Here is a 21,287-nt window from a genome sequence, read left to right as displayed (position 1 = left end):
AATATTTAAATAGAGCTTTATCTGAACAAGTTCTATCTACAAGGCTCAAATGCTCATCCAAATCTTTGAGGAAAATTTGGAATTTGTGACCAACTGCTGATTCACATCTGGGTGTGATGTAGTGACCCAATGCAATAAGGCAATGACATTAATAGGCACCAATAAGCTTAAATAGATCTCATGCTTACAAGGTGCACCAAATAGGGCAGTAGAGTGGGCAGCTGTTCCATATCCTGTATTTTGGAGAGGAGAAGTTAAGGGAACAGGAAAGGATATCTCCAATAGCATAAACTCTTCTTGATTCGCCACAGAAAAGTTCAGCAGTTTAACACATGGAATGGTTTATAACGGATCTATCAATCACACAAAAGCTATTCTAGTCAGAGCGATCAAGTAATCCTTGAGATGTGGCTCCTGTCAGAGGATAGTCTAATAAAAAGAAGGGCTGTGTAGAGAAAAATTATGTTTTCAGAAAGCAGGTCTCAGAAAATAACTGGGGTGCGGGATGACTAAATAGGGATAAGGTAGGTCTTTTGGGGTTCTACATAAAGAGAGAAGATCTGCTGGGAGATTATTTATGACTCAAGTCCTTCCCATACATGGAGAGATAAACATGCAAACCTACTACTGTCTATTAAATAGCTGAAAATGGAATCTCTTGTTTTGTTTTAAAAAGAATGTAGGAAACTTAGGAAACACTATTAAAAACTAAAGAGATCGAGGACGTTGTAGCATGAAGCATTCAGTTCAGGAAATGACAAATTTAAGGCTGTGCATTAATGTATGCATTATGATAGAGTAATATCTAATAACACTTGCTTCATTATGTTGATAAAAGAATGATGCAAACTGATTAGTGAATTGTTCTAGTAGTATCCAGTCACTGGCGATGTTCTACGTGTACAGTGAGCAAGACAGGACCTGCTGCAAGAGGAAGAATGCTCTTGTGAGGAAAGCACTGGACTGGAATCAAACAGAACTTGGTTCTTTTGCTGCCTCGGTCATCGATTTCTCATGTGACCTTGTGCAAATCATGCTGTTTTTCAGTCTCATCTATAATACTCAGCTATCTGCAAAGTTTGTTTTTTAATGTTTGTGAGGCACTTATGCTATGTTGGGTGTCACAGATGTGTCAACAAAAAATTCTGCATTCGTTTTAGCGTTTGGATGGTATGCAGTAAAGGCTTGGGGCCACAAAATGAATATTTTTTTTATCCTCATTATTCAACAGCAACCTCTTTCACTACGCACCATCCAGTTTATGCACTGAAACAGGCAAGAGTCCTATGGAGAAAACAGTATATAATCAATCAATATGATACTATATTTTAATGCATTCTCACAAGATGTCAGTTGTTCAGACAACTTAATCTTCTCCATTTTCTGGAGAAGATTAAGTTTTTTTTTTTTTTTTTAAGAGTTTCACTGTGTAACTTTAAGCTTCTTCCACACTGCACTGGACAAAAAACACACATTGTTTCTTAATGCGTCATTATGGTTAACTATTTTAACAGTAATTGTAATAATTGTTCCTTTATAATTTGTCACAAAATATGTATATATAGGGTTTACATTAACACATAGCATTCTTAATGCAGACTTCTTGTTAATGAACTTGTCTATTTTGTGCAACACCACAAAATATTGGGGGGAGGGATAGCTAAGTAGTTTGAGCATTGGCCTGCTAAATCCAGGGTTGTGAGTTCAATCCTTTAGGGGGCCATTTAGGGATCTTGGGCAAAATCAGTACTTGGTCCTGCTAGTGAAGGCAGACTGGACTCGATGACCTTTTAAGGTCCCTTTCAGGTCTATGAAATAGGTATATCTCCATATGTAACTGTTGTTCATTTCTTTATGTACATAACGAATAATGCTAACAGTGTTATTTGTTTCTAAACATCAGTATGAAAAATACACCTCTACCTCGATAGAATGCTGTCCTCGGGAGCCAAAAAATTCTTACCGTGTTATAGGTGACACCGTGTTATATTGAACTTGCTTTGATCCACCAGCGTGCACAGCCCCGCCCCCTGGAGCACTGCTTTACCCCGTTATATCCGAATTCGTGTTATATCGGGTTGCGTTATATCAAGGTAGAGGTGTATAGCACAGTGTACCAGATAAAACAGGTAATTTCTTTTCCAAATACAGTCGAATATGTTTAGCTTTTAACAAATATGCCATCTTCCCTACATTACAGTATATTTAAGCCTTGAAATAGAACTTGATTGCTTTATTTAAGCAAGGGCCAGTAGATGGAACAGTTCCAGAGCTCTTAAGTGTTTAACTTTTTTGTATTGGCTGTCATACGAGAAGATTAAGGGGTGATTTGATTACCATCTATATGTATCTACATGGGGAACAAATATTAGATAATGGGCTCTTCAATCTAGCAGATAAATGTATAACACAATCCAATGGCTAGAAGTTGAAACTAGACAAATTCAGACCAGAAATAAGGTGTACATTTCTAACAGCAAGAGAGTAATTAATCATTGGGGGAAAAAAATCTACAAAGAATTCTCCATCACTGACTATTTTTAAATCAAGATTGGATATTTTTTTCTGAAAGATATGGTCTATGAATTAGTTTGGAGAAAGTTCTACAGCCTATGCTATCTATGCCAGAGTTAAGACTAGATGATCACAATGGTCCCTTCTGCCCTTAGAATCTTTGAATCCTGCTGAACTAAACCTTTGAGACTGTCAAGATAAAAAAAGGTTACATACTTGAAAAGACAGCTTGTAATTTAGAACTGGGACTCGTGACCTCCCAGTGATTTCAACAGAAGTAAGTAATTTGCATCTTGCATCCAAGAATTTGAGCCCTGGGATTTTATCTATTGCCACAAACACTGCCTGCATATATATTTATTTGCATTGATAAACTATTATTCTCTTATAGTCAATATTAATTTTAAAAACATACCTGCTACTTGTGCCAATCTATCATGAAGTTTATATAAGCTGTTCATCATGAGACTTTTTTCATTTGCCTGGAATTAAAAAAGCTGGTTAACATTAAGACAATTTACAACTTCACAAGAGAAATTAATTTTTCATCTATGCAGAACCTAAAGCTATTTACAGTAAAACACTTTTATTTACAGAATTAGATAAGATAGCCAAATAGTGTTTTGTGCATCAAAAAGACAGTATACGCAACTGATTTTGCATTTATCTGTATCCATTCAAGGTGTAATCTTTTTTTTGAGCTAGTTGAAGCTAGTTCTTGGCGTTAGAGAGGAAAATTATAGGAAACAGATTGACAATTTAGGTGGTTGCACTGTTCTCTCTAACGTAGTACTAAAACAATGCCCTGGAATGGTCTTAATAGGTATTAAATAATTGGAGGTGCTAATCTTAAAAAAAATAAATAAATAAATAAACAAAGCCCTTGGATATTTGTTCTTATTAAAGGTCCTATGACACTTTAGGCAAAACAAGGTACGTTAACCATCCTAGCTGAATTTCTATTCAACTATGTTCTATCCATGGGAAATTCAGGCCAAAATTAGACTTCTGCAAGGCCAAAACAAAAACTCATTACACTATCGACCCTCAAACTTGACTGACTCATTTTGCATGAAAGAAAAGCTGTGGCATCTAAAGTGTAAAGGTGGGAGAAAGACAATTCTATAGAGGCAGAATGATCTTGTGGACAAAACAGAAGAATAGGAGTCAGGAATAGAGAATGATGCAAATTGAGCAGTGAATTATTCTAATATCTCCAGTTACTGCAGGTATGCCCAATTCGTGTGTGACCTTAGGCTAATCACTTAACATCTGACTCAATTTTTCTACCTGTACAATCGTGTTAATACCTCCTTTGCAGGAATTTTATAAGGTTTAGTTATTAGTGCTTGTAAAGTGCTTTGCAATTCTCAGATGGAAGGCACTCTTTAAAGTGCAAAATGTTTAAGTGTATGTGGTAACTAAACACTTTTCAAAAACATTCTTCAAGAATATGACTTGTATTATCTACTTCACCACCACAATATTTTCAATTTAACAATTAGCTCAGGCATATGAGGTTTAGAGTAGAATCTCATTTTTGTATATTGCTTGCAACAGGAAGACTAGTTTTTGTATTCTTCATTCTCAGTTTCTCAAATCTGAATTAGTTTAATGAAGGAAAAATACATTCAGGAATATAAGTATCTTTCTCCTACTTCAGCCCCAAAGCTCTGCACCTAGGTGATTAGACAGATACTTCCACCAATTCAAAAGATTTAAATCATTTAAAAAAAAAAAAAGGCAGTAGCGCACAGACACACCCACACATTTTGAAAAGTTTCAATCTCACCCCTAAAATAGATGAACTGATAGATCCTTCATGTCAGACCAGTAGTTACCATCTCTCCACTAATAAAATTTTGCAAGAGTAGTAGTGTTTACCCTTGAGTCCAGGCCAGATTCCAGCATGGAATATATGCAGAAAGTCTACTTAAGTTCCTGCTGTTTACAGTGAAATCATCATTTGCATCCAAAATGGGGAAAGAGTACGTAATTTTCTGGAATTTTGCCACAGAAGTGGCTGCACTTCAACAGTTTGTGTTGTGTAGCATCTCACCACAGAAATGGATGAATTTGAGCAGTTTGGACTACATAGCCTTTTGATCCCTCAGGATTAAAGATGTTCTATTAAGATGATTTACTTGTCAGTAGCTGCATATATTATGTCTGTACATTTTTATTTGTAAGATGTAAACTGTGCTATTAGCTCTGAACTATTTAGGGGGAAAAAAGCATCTATTAGGGTCAACCAAGCTCTCCTGTGTGGTCTGAACTCTCAGAACCAGCTAAATAAAAGGGATCCAAAGCCCCCAAGCAGTTGCATTTCACTATGATAAAATAAAAGATACAGAAGACTCCAAAGACATAAGGAAGAAGTAGAGTATATTGCTTCCATAAAACTAAACAGCTATCAATGAGTAACTTTTTTTTCTTCTACAATGGTTACTTCAGAGAGGAAACCACCTCTCTTCTTATGACATACAGCTGCAGTTGCAATCCATGAAGGCCCCTGAGCTGAAGCTCCTTTGGCATGAGGGGGGTGTAATGGCTGGCATAGCGCTCTGTTATGGCCCCAGAAATTTCCTTCCCCAGATATGTAACAGTCCAAGTTTTAAGACTGGAGATTGTCAAACTTCCTAGAGAATATTTTCTGGAAAACCAATTTTGTAAGACTTCAGGGCATGCCGCAATGCACACCTCTTCATGGATCATGAAGACACTGGCATTGTTGGGTAGGGCAGGGTGTAGGGCTCTGGAGATTGTGCATGTGGTTAATTTCAGTTACATTTATGTTGTTGCTATAGGTGAACATGATGTATTTATTTTAATTTATTTGTTAAAAAACTGTTAAATGCACCCAGAATAATGGATTGGGGTTCTTTTATTACACTCTATATACATCTAAATAATCTCATGAACATTTTATCAGTAGGCCCCTAGGAGAACAAGTGAAGAGTAATTAAACAAAGACTGAAGACCTATTTCCCTAAATATGCATGACAGTGAGATGCCAAATAAGACATGGAAGGCCTAGCATTGTCAGTTGTAATGGAGATTTTGTTCAGTATCTTGTTAAAGAAGTCCATTTTCACTGCAGCATGCATTAAGAAGCACTGTGTCAAAGAAAGTTTATCAATGCTTGAAGTAACGAAGGTATGAACAGAAAGGTTGAGAATTTCAATGTTACTGGAACTCTTAAATGTAGTTGCAGTGAAAGATTCCTATAGACAGCAGCATCAGATAGATGTCTAAACTAAAAATCACATTCTTAGTTCAGAAAAGAGAAGACTGATTAGTTTTACATAATTTGCAATGGTTGAATGACTTGTTGGCTTTATTCAACAACCGCAAACTAAATGTAAAACTTCAAGGGTCAAGGAATGATTGCTATCAAACATAGTGGTTACTAAGATTATGAAGAGAAAGTGGAACTATTCAAGACGACTGATACTGGAAAGTTAAAATACTTCTCTTCATTGACTAAACATCTGAACAATTCAGCATTCATGGGCCATGCTGACAACGTAATAATGCACTAGACATTCAGATGTAACTAGGATCTTACCGGGAGTTTAGGATCTGACAGCTAGAAAACATGTAATGATCCAAGAGCCAAACAGGATCAAATACCAGATTTCAAAAAGTTCTCTCTCAACAACCGGTAGATGGAGATTGTCAACTTCCTAGAGAATATTTTATGGAAAAGCAAGTTTGTTTATTTCATTTCCCAGATGGAAAATAGCAAACACAAAACAAAAATCAACTTACTAGCAAAGTTTGGCAACGCTTAGAACACACTGTTCAATTCTTTTGTTTCTAGGGGAAAAGAAGCCACCCATAGCTTTGTAGATGACCTCTTGCTCAAGAAGGTACTTGTGAGAACTGTTTTCATGAATCAACTTAATGTCTGACAATAATAAATTGACAAATGATGTGGATTAGAAGGCAGTATGGAGGGGAACTGGAGAGCCTAACCCTTCTGGCCAATGAACAATCCATAGCAATTCTACTCCATACTAGAAGGAAACTGACAAGATTCCCAGAAGGAAAGGGAAAACTGAAAACAGGTTCTTGGGTTGACTGTCAAATCTGGTGCCCAAGAGACTATAATGTCAAAGAATCATCTCTCTTCCTCCAGTGCTTATGGGCCTTTCTACTGGACTCCTTGTAAGAAGGCATTCGGAGTTGAAACACAGTATCCTGCAACATCAGGCCTGTATTTCCAAGAAGATTGCATCAGGTCAGAGACCTGGTTGCCAACTTCATGTTACAACATACAGACACCTCAGAGTGAGTCCACCTCAGAAATTGTTGCCCCAATTCTCTAGCTGATAAGTCAGTATCATGATGGAAGAAAAACAACGTGGAATAGAGGACACAAGGAAGAAAGGAGAGCAGCAGAATACGGAGCCTGGACTTAGACAGGCAGACTGATTCCCTCAGGGAGCGGATGGGCAGGATCCCCTGGGAGAATAACATGAGAGGAAAAGGAGTCCAGGAGAGCTGGCTGTATTTAAAAGAATCCTTATTGAGGTTGCAGGAACAAACCATCCCGATGTATAGAAAGAATAGTAAATATGGCAGGCGACCAGCTTGGCTCAACAGGGAAATCCCTGCTGATCTTAAACCAAAAAAGAAGCTTACAAGAAGTGGAAGATTGGACAAATGACCAGGGAGGAGTATAAAAATATTGCTCAGGCATGCAGGAGTGAAATCAGGAATGCCAAATCACACTTGGAGTTGCAGCTAGCAAGGGATGTTAAGAACAAGAAGGGTTTCTTCAGGTATGTTAGCAACAAGAAGAAAGTCAAGGAAAATGTGGGCCCCTTACTGAATGAGGGAGGCAACCTAGTGATAGAGGATGTGGAAAAAGCTAATGTACTCAATGCTTTTTTTGCCTCTGTNGGCGACCAGCTTGGCTCAACAGGGAAATCCCTGCTGATCTTAAACCAAAAAAGAAGCTTACAAGAAGTGGAAGATTGGACAAATGACCAGGGAGGAGTATAAAAATATTGCTCAGGCATGCAGGAGTGAAATCAGGAATGCCAAATCACACTTGGAGTTGCAGCTAGCAAGGGATGTTAAGAATAAGAAGGGTTTCTTCAGGTATGTTAGCAACAAGAAGAAAGTCAAGGAAAATGTGGGCCCCTTATTGAATGAGGGAGGCAACCTAGTGATAGAGGATGTGGAAAAAGCTAATGTACTCAATGCTTTTTTTGCCTCTGTCTTCACAAACAAGGTCAGCTCCCAGACTACTGCACTGGGCAGCACAGTATGGGGAGGAGGTGGTGACCAGCCCCCTGTGGAGAAAGAAGTGGTTCAGGACTATTTAGAAAAGCTGGACGAGCACAAGTCCATGGGGCCAGATGCGCTGCATCTGAAGGTGCTAAAGGAGTTGGCAGATGTGATTGCAGAGCCATTAGCCATTATCTTTGAAAACTCATGGCGATCCGGGGAGGTCCTGGATGACTGGAAAAAGGCTAATGTAGTGCCCATCTTTAAAAAAGGGAAGGAGGAGGATCCGGGGAACTACAGGCCAGTCAGCCTCACCTCAGTCCCTGGAAAAATCATGGAGTAGGTCCACAAGGAATCAATTTTGAAGCACTTACAGGAGAGGAAAGTGATCAGGAACAGTCAGCATGGATTCACCAAGGGCAAGTCATGCCTGACTAATCTAATTGCCTTCTGTGAGGAGATAACTGGCTCTGTGGATGAGGGGAAAGCAGTGGATGTGTTATTCCTTGACTTTAGCAAAGCTTTTGATACAGTCTCCCTCAGCATTCTTGCCGGCAAGTTAAAGTAGTATGGGCTGGATGAATGGACTATAAGGTGGATAGAAAGCTGGCTAGATCTTCGGGCTCAACAGGTAGTGATCAATGGCTCCATGTCTAGTTGGCAGCTGGTATCAAGCGGAGTGCCCCAAGGGTCGGTCCTGGGGCCGGTTTTGTTCAATATCTTCATTAATGATCTGGAAGATGGTGTCGACTGCACCCTCAGCAAGTTTGCAGATGACACTAAACTTGGGGGAGTGGTAGATACTCTGGAGGGTAGAGATAGCATCCAGAGGGACCTAGACAAATCAGAGGATTGGGCCAAAAGAAATCTGATGAGATTCAACAAGGACAAGTGCAGAGTCCTGCACTTAGGATGGAAGAATCCCATGCACTGCTACAGACTAGGGACCAAATGGCTAGGCAGCAGTTCTGCAGAAAAGGACCTAGGGGTTACAGTGGATGAGAAGCTGGATGAGTCAACATTGTTCCCTTGTTGCCAAGAAGACTAACAGCATTTTGGGCTGTATAAATAGGGGCACTGCCAGCAGAGGACGTGATCATTCCCCTCTATTCGACATTGGTGAGGCTTCCTTCATCTGGAGTGCTGTGTCCAGTTTTGGGTCCCATACTACAAGAAGAATGTGGAAAAATTGGAAAGAGTCCAGCGGAGGGCAACAAAAATGATTAGGAGGCAGGAGCACATGACTTATGAGGAGAGGCTGAGGGAACTGGGCTTGTTTAGTCTGCAGAAGAGAAGAACGAGGGAGGATTTGATAGCTGCTTTCAAGTACCTGAAAGGGGGTTCCAAAGAGGATTGATCTGGACTGTTCTCAGTGGTAGCAGATGACAGAACAAGGAGTAATGGTCTCACGTTGCAGTGTGGGAGGTTTAGATTGGATATTAGGAAAAAACTTTTTCACTAGGAGGGTGGTGAAGCACTGGAATGGTGGTGAAACCTCCTTCCTTAGAGGTTTTTAAGGTCAGACTTGACAAAGCCCTGGCTGGGATGACTTAGTTAGGGATTGGTCCTGCTTTGAGCAGAGGGTTGGACTAGATGACCTCCTGAGGTCCCTTCCAACCCTGATATTCTATGATTCTATGACAAATTCTCTTCAGTGAAATCCACCTTCTGAAACCCTTCCTCATGAACCAAGATCAAGCAGTTTCTTCAGAAGTAGGAGGAGTTTATTCTCCTGATATTTCATATAGAGTATTTCTTTCTAACTTTAAAACACTATCCAAGTCAGATCTGGGTTTTGTAGAATTAAGCTTAAAAACCTGAAGACTAATACAATTCTTTCCAGGATTTTACAACACAAACACAGCAGGATTGTTCTACGTTAAAGCAATCTGACTGTAAGACAAGGTTGAAATCTATAAATCAAGTTTTACTGCTCAAGATTTTTAAAAATTAAGACAGCAAAGGGAAGAGTACATTAATTTTTTACATTCTTTCAATCGTATTTGTCTTAGGTGTAACATAACTAGCATTTTTAAGCTAATAATTGTTGTAGTGCCTAGGTCTTGCAGTAGCCATTTGTAACATAACAGTAGCTTACTTAATTTTCTCACTGTCCTGTATGACACAATGACCTCTGCTAGAAGCATGACATACATTCCAAAATTTCATATATCTTAATAGTTATTGGTGTTTGCACTGACTTCATACAAATATCTAACAAACAACATAAAGCACAATGTACTGAAATCATATTTACTTACTTTTATTTCTTCAAGCTGCTCACTGAAGGGATTTTTAACTATTAAGGGTAAAAAAAGAATGTCATTAGTTCACTTATTGTCTGGCTTGTAGATGGTAATAAAATATATCAATATTATAGTCTCTTAGCACATAAAATTTCATAGTGTATAAAGGTAATTACACAGATATTTTTAGGGAAAAATCATGTATCTATAAATTTAGGCTAAATGAGAATCAGACAGCTACAGCAGCAGTTTATTGGACTCAGATGCAAATTCTGTGTTATCCCAAGCTATAATTAGCCATATAGCTATTTAAGTAGTTTTTAACAACCACCTCAATATGAATATAGAGTAGTTTAGCAAACCCCAAAAAAACTTCAAAAGTGATTCAACTATTACACTTAAATAAAGTAATTTTGAGGAGCTAGACATTTTCATAGTATATAGTGTAATCAATGCAAGCATATTTCAACATACATTCTTATTCAATGAAAACTCCTGCATGACAACATCATACCCCTCAAAAGCATTTCTTTAAGAGAGACTACTTTGAGTGATTCTCAAATGAATAGGGAAATACAGGTCTGCTTACAATAGCAAGTAACGTATTTTTGACAGAACAATTTCCACAGTTCATTTAAGCTACAGTTAATCTGTTTTCCCTGGCTACTGTGAATGCCTTTGGAGCCAGAAGAAACTGATTTTAGACAAATTATAACCGGAAATAAAGTGTGAAATTTTAATATGGAACTTTCAAGGGATGTGGTGGATTTCCCATCACTTGAAATCTTTAAAAGAGTCCAAAGTATAAAACAGGATAAATTAGGTGTGTAAACTACAACATTTGTGCTTTTTTAAAATGCAACATCACTTTGCTTCAAAATCTAAATTTTCATTTAAAAGAAAGTGAAATCTCTAGACCTTCTGTTTGCAAAGAACTTTAGAAACATTAGCCAAACATTAATTGATGCAACCCTTTCCACCCACATCTATAGACACCTTGAACCTTTTCTGGAATTTGTGAATTGCCCCCATTCATACCTGAAGACCAATGGTAATTTCAAATGTGAAAGTTAGCTATTTCACTACTGATCATTTTGGTAAAAACAGAGTGTTAATGTTCTCTATCACTGTTTGATGATGTGGCAAATATTTAGAGTATAGTGGGGCATCGAGCTCCAGTCAAGGGTTTCTGGACCAAGGAACAAGAAATTCAAACCCCTTATGACTGAAACTTAAAGTGACTGCTGCTGCTGCCCAAGAGAGGAAGGATGGGTGAATGCAAAAAAGAGAATGCATCACAATATAAAACTGAACTTAATATTAAAGTAAACACAACCAAAGAATATTTTAGTGATTGAACTAGGGTTTGGGTCAATGAGGGGGGGAAAGGACAAGTGCTACATAATTTTATGCACTTCCCATAATTTAGGCCCAATTTGCTAGATGGGACAAAACAGAGTCAATTTATCAACCGAACTCGTAATCTCATAAAAAGTGATCTGAAGTTTGGCTGACAAGACCTATTTTCCACATAGCCTTGTTGATTGGCGTTAGTTACACTACCTTCCCTTTAATTCTTTACTGATTACAACCCAAATCAGCCTTTTCATGATTTTGCGCAGGATCTACATCAGGATAATTGACCTATAGTCAGTCGTGTCATTCAGTTTACCATTTTTAAAACAATTGAACAACATTAGCTTTGTCCCAGTCCTCTGAACTTTCCCAGTGTTCCAATAACTATTAAAAATCAACATTAGTGGTTCAAAGAGCTTCTTGGTGCTTTTTTTTTTTTTTTTAAGATTCTGGAGAGCAAGTTATCTTGTCCTGATTACTTTAATAAGTTTAACCTTATAATTACTGCTAATCATCCTCCTAGTTACTAATGGAATAGAAATTATTTCCTTATCACTCCAAAATAGGAATACATCATCCTGTTTCTCTCCAGATTCAGAACAGAAATATTTAATACTTCTGTATCTTGTATCCTTCCCCTTAATCTCTGTACAAACTTCCCAGAGAGATCGGTAGGGATCTGTTGTGGACTGAAGAAAGTATGAAGTCCTTAATTTATATCCTGACCATAAACATAGTATCTGCCCTCTTCTCTCAAGGAATTTGACACCTCTTCTCTAGACCTATCCATTGGAGCAGGGATTGTCCAATCTTTCACCACACTAAGTTTACTGTTGGTGCTTAATTATCAGTTTGTGCAGAATTACAAGCTTCCATTTTAAGTAAGTTTCTAATCTCACAGCTATGGAGATAACTTTACAGGGTATGAACGCAATGGAAATTGCTGCATCATCTTCCTAAGTCAGCTGACAGACCCAATGCCTCTGATTATGACAGCTATACCCAACTGCAGCAGAGAAAGGTATCTAGACAGTTTCACTGTTTGGAACCCTATGGGTACTACTGAAACTGATCAGAATCATTTCAATTTTATTCTGCTACTGGGGAAAGCAATCACCTGAAGCAGATATACAGGAGGTACCTGTGTGTGAGGAACTCCGAGACACAGACTGGGGAAAAGGATGAAGTAGCACAGTTTGCCCCAATACACATAGTATTAGCCAGCAGGTTCTGGGCAAAGGGGAAGAGGAGGGAAGGAGGAAAAGCTCTCTCCTTCCTAGCAGCCAGGGGATGGGGCCTACAGATATAGCAAACATTCAGCCACATAAATGAAAAAAAGTCTCTGAACAGATCCAGGGACAACATTCTCATAGGAAATTCTATTTAGGATTGCAAGGTTACTGCCTCGAAACTTTACTGGAGTCACCACACACGTGCACTCTTTAGTTTATTTCTCTAACTAGTAGGTATCTAGTCAGCCTTGGCTGGGAATCCAAGAAGGAACTGGGAGGCAGGACCAGCCAACAGACCACTGGTAAAGTTTTCAAAAAAGCAACTTAAGCACTTTTGAAAATTTTACCCAATGGCAATTAATGTAAAGGAGGAAGATGAGATGGGGGGGGGGGGAAGAGGGAGAGGGAAGGGAAAGAGAACAGGCCTGTAAAAGAGAGACTAGTCTAGACAGCTGTTATCAGAGGAATACAGCACAATAAGAATGTCAAGAATCCTTACATCAGAGAATTTGCATGCATTATTGGAAGAATAGGCTGAAAACATGAATTGCATTTCACTAGAAGTCCCTAAAAGGTTTAGGACCTAAGAGTTACCTAAGAGAGACTGCCTCACTACCTGTGGAGCTGAGATCAGCAGAGGCACCTGGCCTGGAGCCCCCTTGATATAAAGGAAGTGGCTGATAAGGAATTCTCTCTGAGGGATTCTCAATTTTGGAACTAATACCCCAAGTCAGTATCAACCCAGAAACGTTAACCAAACAAGCATACTAAAAAGCCCATTAAAAAAATGAAAAAAAAAAATCAATCTACCAAAGAGGAATACGGGCTAAGAGCTAGATGGAGATTTAATGAATATCTATAAGCAATCTGTGTGTGTGTTTTTAACTTATGGGATATATATCTAAAACCTAAGATAATCATAAAAAATATAAGTGCCTAATAAAAAGATGAAACTGTAGGCAAATTGCAGACGTTTATGAACATGAAACACAAGTCATAACTTTTCAGGTGATAAACCTCAATTATGGAACTCACTCCTGCCAGACACACATTACAGGTCCTTCCACAGTCAGACAAAAAGCAAAACTCATCTCTGATTTGGCTTTTTCACCCAAGATCTTCAGACACATGCACACCAACAAAATTTTCTGAAAGGATATATTGAATGAGTGCTCCATAGAGTACATTTTCTTCCTCTCTGCACAGTAGTGAGAACACTGTTGATGCTCAAATAAAGATGTTTTCTTATCAGAAACACCCTTATCACCAGCCTGGCACTAGAATCACGAGGTTTAGATAACATAACCTATCCTTGAATTTGAAGACAACAGAAAGAGAACTGGCTCTCTTATGGCAATTTGCACCAGATCCTGCAAACCAAACTAAGGTGAGCATTACTGGCTAGGCAGACAATATTATAACCCTGCTAAATTCCTCACCTACAGTAAGCACTCATTTAAAGATTTAAAAAAAAAAATCAAAATCTGTCATGGTAAATGGCAGGCAAATTTTCAGAACAGTTTTGCAGAGCAATTCCTGCAGCTGTGGAACTGTAAGTTAAACTTATCCCAAGAATCTGAAAATTCTGTCTTTGGGCCCAGAATACACTGAATTAGACACAAATTTTCCTCTGCATTTCCCAGCTATTTCTGAAAAGTGAACACGTGAGAGCAGAGCCTCCATTTCCATGCATGAAGTCTTGACCTGCCAAAATTATCTGCTAAACAATTACTTCCTCCTACCAAACTACTGTAATGTAAGCAAATTTATTTCTGTCCATGATAAAAGTATGAGCTTCTCTCACAAAGATTCTGGCTGTTCAGAGACGACACTATAAATTACTATTAGATTTTCACTGTTGCATATTGTGACATTAAGAACAGCTCAAGTGCAGAAGGCAAGTGGCACCCTCATAACAACTAATGAATTTCAGATGGCTTAACCAGTTCTACTTTATCCCAATCCTTTAATGCCATGAAATGTATCTGACAAGTGTCATGCAAGGTATCAATGAAAAGCTCATTACTCACTGGTTATTAATAGAATCATATAATGTAGATGCAAGCAACTGATGCAAAGAGCTTGATGTAAACTGAAATTAAAATTCTTAAAATATCTTTGCCAGCCAAGCAGGAGACAACGACAAGACAATGAGAATGAGAAGGCATTTACGTATTGCATAAACATCAAGCTAACAAGGGATGGAGGCAAACTTAACACTATTACAGAGGGGGAGGGGACTGACAATCACATGTCTAATATTCATTTAGTTGCATGAAGGGACAGGAACTAAATAATTTGCATTTTAGCAGACAATCCCAGTGGAAGCAGCAGCAGCAGTAGAGGAAGTAGGGTTACCATCTGTCCGGGTTTCTAATAAGGTAGAAATGTCCGGGATTTCCCCCTTCCCCTCATGCAGAGTGCGGCGTGGCTGATTGGACGGCTAGGCCTGATTGAAAGCTGCTCGCAGCCACTGGGGCCTCTAGCAGCCAGAGTCCCTCCCCCTCTCCCTCCTCCCCCGCAGAGCAGCGCCTTATTTGTTTGGCTGCAAGGGGAGCCCGCAGCTCTCCCTCGGCCTGGTGGGGGGAGGCAGGCAAGGGATAGGGAATGGGGGTTAGATTGGTTGGGGGTTCTGAGGGAGGGCTGTCAGGAGAAGGGGGTGTAGAGAGCAGTTGGGGCAGTCGGGACAGGGAGCAGGGAGACTTAGATAGGGGTTGGGGTCCTGGGGGCAGTGGGGGGGGAGGAGACGACAGATAGGGGGATTCTGAGGGGGGCGGGAAGTGGGAGGCAGTGGGAGGGCTGGGCCGGGGCTAGGGCAGCGCCCCGTGTCCTCTTTTTTGATTGTTGAAATATGGTAACCCTAGTAGAAGCTCCCTAAAAGTGGGGTGGCCACCAGCGCTGGAACCATGGCTCCGCCCCCTGCACCACTCTTTCCCCCAAATTGCCACCCCTGCCCTCCCCACGTTTTTCAAAGTGATGGGGCCATAGCCCTCCTGTTCCGGCACCCCTGAGCAGCAGCAGGACACGTCCTTCAAAACAAAGTCTATGTAGCCTACCTCACAGTTGGAAACAGATTTATTATCTGAAGATGTCCTTCAGAAGAATCCATTTCAAAGATTCAATGTAAAAAGAGTGGTACAGAATCCTAAATTATCTATCTTTCACCTAAGACTACAAAAGGTACCAGCCCTTTGACTTTCGGGTATAAGTCCTGACCCAGCAGTTCCATCAGCCATCTTGATGGAAACATCTGGTGAGGATTTTACTTTGACCCAAGTCTAGTTTGTTAAGTTTTAGATACTAGACAGCATTTTATCTTTTTTCTCTTGTAACCATTTCTGGCTTTAATCCTTATACTAGTACTCACTTAACACCTAATTTATTTCATTTTTAATCTAAACCAATCCAGTACTGTGTTTGAACTGAACTGTTTGGTAACTCCAGTAAAGTAACAAAACTGTTGGATACAGACTCTTTAAAGGAGCAATGAGCTTTAAAACATTTCTCTAATTGTTCCAGGGCAGGGCTGGACATTTCAGAACACATTTTGAGGGGAATTAAGGGTTGGGGAGAGCATAGAGTCACTTTGCCAGTGACTAGTGAAAACAGCGGAAATCTGTGGTATTGCAGGCTCTCAAAAACAAAATGTAAAACTTTAGAACCTACAAATCTACTCAGTCCTACTTCTTATTCAGCCAATCACTAAGACAAACAAGTTAGTTTACATTTACAAGAAATAATGCTGCTTGCTTCTTATTTACAATGTCACCTGGAAGTGAGAATAGGTGTTCGCATGGCACTTTTGTAGCCAGTATTGCAAAGTATTTACATGCCAGATATGCTAAACATTTGTATGCCCCTTCATACTTCGGCCACCATTCCAGAGGACATGCTTCCACGCTGATGACGTGCATTAAAAAATAATACGTTAATTGAATTTGTGACTGAACTCCTTGGGAGAGAGAATTGTATGCCTCGTCCTCTCTTTAACCCGCATTCTGCCATATATTTCATGTTATAGCACTCTCGGATGATGACCCAGCACGTTGTTCATTTTAAGAACACTTTCACTGCAGATCTGTAAAAATGCAAAGAAGGTACCAATGTGAGATTTCTAAAGACAGCTACAGCACTGGACCCAAGGTTTAAAAATCTGAAATGCCTTCCAAAATCTGAGAGGGATGAGGTGTGGAGTATGCTTTCATAAGTCTTAAAAGAGCAACACTCCGATGCTGAAACTACGGAACCCAAACCACCAAAAAAAGTAAATCAATCTTCTGCTAGTGGCATCTCACTCATGTGATGAAAATGAACATGCATCAATCCAAACTGCTTTGGATCGTTATCGAGTAGAACAGAGATTGGTAACGTTTGGCACGTGGGCCGCCAGGGAAGCCCCCTAGCGGGCCAGGACAGTTTGTTTACTTGCCGCGTCCGCAGGTTCGGCTGATTGCAGCTCCCACTGGCCGGGGTTCATCGCTCCAGGCCAATGGGAACTGCAGGAAGCAGCGCAGTACGAGGGATGTGCTAGCCACGTCTTCCCACAGCTCCCATTGGCCTGCAGCGGCGAACCGTGGCCAGCGGGAGCTGCGATCGGCCGAACCTGCGGATGTGGCAGGTAAACAAACCGGCCCAGTCCGCCTGGGGGCTTACCTTGGCGGGCCATGTGCCAAACGTTGCTGATCCCTGGAGTAGAACCGGTCATCAGCATGGGTGCATGTCCTCTGGAATGGTGGTCAAAGCATGAAGGGACATATGAATCTTGTGACATGGGCTACAACAGTCCATGTGAATGCTTGTTCTCATTTACATGTGACATTGTAAAAAAGGAAGCCAGCAGCACTATCTCTTGCAAATGTAAACAAACTTGTTTGTCTGGGTGACTGGCTGAACAAGAAGTAGGTCTGAATGGACATGTAGGATCTAAAGTATTGGTTCCCAAACGGGGGAGGGGGGGCCCTCCTGGGGAGGCGTGAAGAAATTCCAAGGTAGGTACGAGGCTGCCCAGCCCTTGAGCTCCTGGCCGGGGAGGCTAGCCCCTGGCCCCTCCCCTCTTGTTGGGCGCTGGGCTACTTGAGGAATTGACTCTGCTGCTGGTTTGCCTGCTGTAACTGGTTCTCAAGGAACTCCATTTCTAGTCCCCTTTTCTACACTTGTCTTTTCCCTCCTCCTCCCCCCCACTTCCTTTTTTGGGAGCAGAGGGGGTCTATTATCAGGCTTTGGATTCTATGATACCCACATTCTCCATCAAGCATAATAGTTTGTTCAGGAGGCAGAATGGCCTAGTGGTTAGCAAACCTGGTTTCCAGTCTCACCCCAATAAGGGGGTGTAGAGATGCCTATCTCTGCCCCTAAGCTGGAGGCATCTTGGGCCTAGCTCTCAAGTTGAAATGGTAGGGGGACCCTGGCCCTCCACTCCACCAGGTCCCAACTTAAGACCCTGTGGGAAGTAACAACAGACAAATCCTCTACTCAGAGGATCTAAGTCTGCCGCACTGGGACACTTCCTACCTCTACTCTTCTTCAGATGTAATCCCCAACAGTCCAAACGAACAGAGCCCCTCAGTGCCTGCTGGTTGCTAGAAAACAGGGGACGTGGGGTGTTCTAGAAGGCACTGCTTGTGAGCCTCACCCGGACTGTAATCCCATCACAAGTTCAATCTTCTATGTGGCTCTTCAGGCGAAGGGCCTGTCTTCCCTCCAACCTGTTTGCATTCCCTGCCTTTCCTAGGATTCTGAGCTTGTTTTACTTATCCCTTCAGCCAGAGCATGCTCTGCAGGTCCCACATGACTACCTGGGCCCAGTGATTGCCCTTTAACCACTTCAGGCCCACTATGGGGTTTGTATACCCCATTGCACACAAACATACTATAATAAACCTCAAAAAAAGGGACAAAGTTTAAATTTGGTATAGAATCACATGAATGAGGACAGAAAAATATGAAAAGAGGAGAAAAAGGAGAGATTAGCACAAAAACAATTTACGTCTACACAATGAGTTTCATCACATTATTAAAAAGCAGCATTATTAGTTATCACCATCATATTAGAAGGCCCTATTATAAACACAGAAGAGCCTTTACCATTTTATAACAAATTGGTTTTACCCATGTAGACAGAACCCAGCCATAATACAAAACTGTGTCTCAGCCTTCCACTTTATAACAGTCTCTGCATTGTTGCAATCACCCCTAGAGAATTAGGTGGAGGGTGCACGGGAAAGAAAAAATGCTTCATATGGAATTTGATAAAAGTTATCTGACTTTTTTGCAACTGGCTGACAAGAAGGTAGGGCACGGGTAGACAAGCTATGGCACGCGTGCCGAAGGCAGCACATGGGCTGATTTTCAGTGGCACTCACGCTGCCCGGGTCCTGGCAAAGGGGGCTCTGCATTTCAATTTAATTTTAAATGAAGCTTCTTAAACATTTTTAAAACCTTATTTACTTTACATACAACAATGGTTTAGTTATATATTATAGACTTATAGAAAAAGACCTTCTAAAAACGTTAAAATTATTACTGGCATGCAAAACCTTAAAATTAGAGTGAATAAAAGAAGACTCAGCACACACCACTTCTGAAAGGTTGCCGACCCCTGAGCCAGGGTATTCAATGTTGATTTTACTTGTTATCACAGACCCTCCAAAAGGGACAGAGAAACCGTTTTTACAGACATATTTCAAAGTGTGTCAAAAACAGGGTGTGACATTTCCTCCAACAGAACCGAGGGTAATTTCAACATAGAAATCATTCTGCTGATGAATTCTTGGAACTGAATGGCATCCCCCAGCAGTGAAGCAGCTGAGTCTACTCCAACATTTTCATCTGGAGAAAATTCACCTGTAGGCTCCTGGTCATGATGCAAAATTTTGTCTCTAGAGGAATTTCAATTTCCTCTTCCTTATCATGCAAGATATCTTGAATTAAAGTGAGACACTTGTTTCCCATTACTGGATATGAGAACCCCAGATGCGAGTGTTCTGTAGAGTCTGGGTGTCTCCAATCCATACAACTTGAATCCAAATGTCACAAACCCACCATAATATCTCCAGTTCAGTGCTGAACAGGAGGGATGGTTCTGGAGGGAAGTTGGTATGGAAAGCCTGAAGCTGACCAATAAGGCCAAGGAATCCAGGGAGGCACTTACCAGTCTGCCAATTTGGCCATTGCTGTATGATGTTAGAATAAGGGGATACCTATGCCTATAATTCTGAACTTGCAGTCCCAGACCCATCATTGGATCCAGATGTTTCTCTGAATAAGGATCCGAGACTGGATCAAACAACAAGACAATAAGCGATACTACTAATGTCAATAAGCGCAACATTGACATAGGAGATATCACTGTCCCAGGAGAGCCAGAAGGCATTCTGGGAGGTGGAGGCAACATTATTAAGGGGTCATCTGAATCCTCTGTGAGGAGGAGAGCATAAAGACAGTCCCATAAAAGTTCCAGGTATAGGTCATTTATCTTCCAAGCCTGTTTTCTTTGACACCGGTTTCTTCTTCAGAGCCGGCCCAGCGGATTTTGTTACTGGTTGCTCTTTGGAACCGGAGCTCGGTGCTGAGGCAAGTGATCTCACTAGGAAAGATTTCTTGGAACCAGAATGGCTCAGAGCTGATCTATACCTCTTGCTTTCATCATTCAGAGCCTTAGAAACCTCGGATACGGCGTTCTTAATTGATAAGATTTCTTGTAGAGGAGCAGTTGGAGTCTGTTCTGCCTCTCCTGCTCACAGTGTGAAAGCTCTTTAGGCAGTGAGCATAGGAATCTGATTTAGGAAAATCATGCCAGACAGGCCGCACATCTCTTAACCCCATGCTTCCTGATCTTTGGAGCCACCATAACAGGCACTAACATTAAACACTAACTTATTTAAAAACAACAAACAAGGCACTATTAACCATCTAACTAAAGGATCTTGAATCCATACAAGGCTTCACATCCATCCATGTCAGCAGCGGGAAGGAACTGAGGTGGTAACTGCTGTCTTTTATAGCCATGCACTCAGAATGTGCTCAGACAGAGTGGGGAGGCACAGAAGCAATTGCTTAGACACTGCTAGTAGAATGCAGCACCGTTCAACGGCACCAATTGGGAAATATATCCCAGGAGCAAGAATATACAGAGGAAATTATATTCTATTAAAATAATGTAAATTCAATAGAAAAATATTAAGCAATACGTTTGTAGCCAAGTTTTAAAGAAAGTTAGATCACTGAACTGGAGGAAGCCGCTGGCTAAGTATATGGAACCGGAATTTGTTGAAACGATAAAGCACTTGTGGACAGCAGTAGCCTCTTCTGCAGCTGCAGAGGGAATATTTTCAGTTTATTCAACTAGCTCAGTTCAATAAATACTTGATTCAAAGTTGAGAAACCGACTGGCAGTTGAAAAAGCAGGAAAGCTCGTCTTCCTCTTCCGATCTATGAATAAAAACTAGGTACCCACGGATGAAATATACTAGTTCTAAAATCTTGAAGCACATGGTAACTGGAAACATTCCATTAAATTTGCTAACTACAAATCATACCTCCTTTATTAATAAATCAGTTTTAAATGTAAAACAGGTGCTAATAAACTTCTTACCATATGTATCCACCACATTTAAAGTAGTTTTATTTAATACAAAATTAAGTGATGCTTTTGTGCTTTTAAGCTGAGCTTCCATTCATATCACACATAAAAATTAATCTA

At 40.4% G+C, this 21,287-nt stretch overlaps 1 protein-coding gene across 3 annotated transcripts in view; it reads right to left on the bottom strand.

Annotated features, from left to right (window-relative positions):
* Positions 1-21,287, bottom strand: part of LEMD3 (LEM domain containing 3) — a 77,623-nt gene that overhangs the window by 31,922 nt on the left and 24,414 nt on the right. For all 3 annotated transcript variants that reach the window (XM_034770661.1, XM_034770650.1, XM_034770655.1), the window contains exons 2-3: positions 10,014-10,051; positions 2,930-2,996 (exon numbers count right to left, since the gene is read on the bottom strand). In XM_034770661.1, the coding sequence (XP_034626552.1) occupies positions 2,930-2,996; positions 10,014-10,051 (105 nt within the window). The remainder of the gene's footprint in view (positions 1-2,929; positions 2,997-10,013; positions 10,052-21,287) is intronic.

This window comes from Trachemys scripta, chromosome 1 (assembly GCF_013100865.1).
Source record: "Trachemys scripta elegans isolate TJP31775 chromosome 1, CAS_Tse_1.0, whole genome shotgun sequence".
Taxonomy (NCBI): domain Eukaryota; kingdom Metazoa; phylum Chordata; order Testudines; family Emydidae; genus Trachemys; species Trachemys scripta.
Note: the sequence above shows the minus strand (reverse complement) of the source record. Positions and strands in the feature narration are given on the sequence as shown.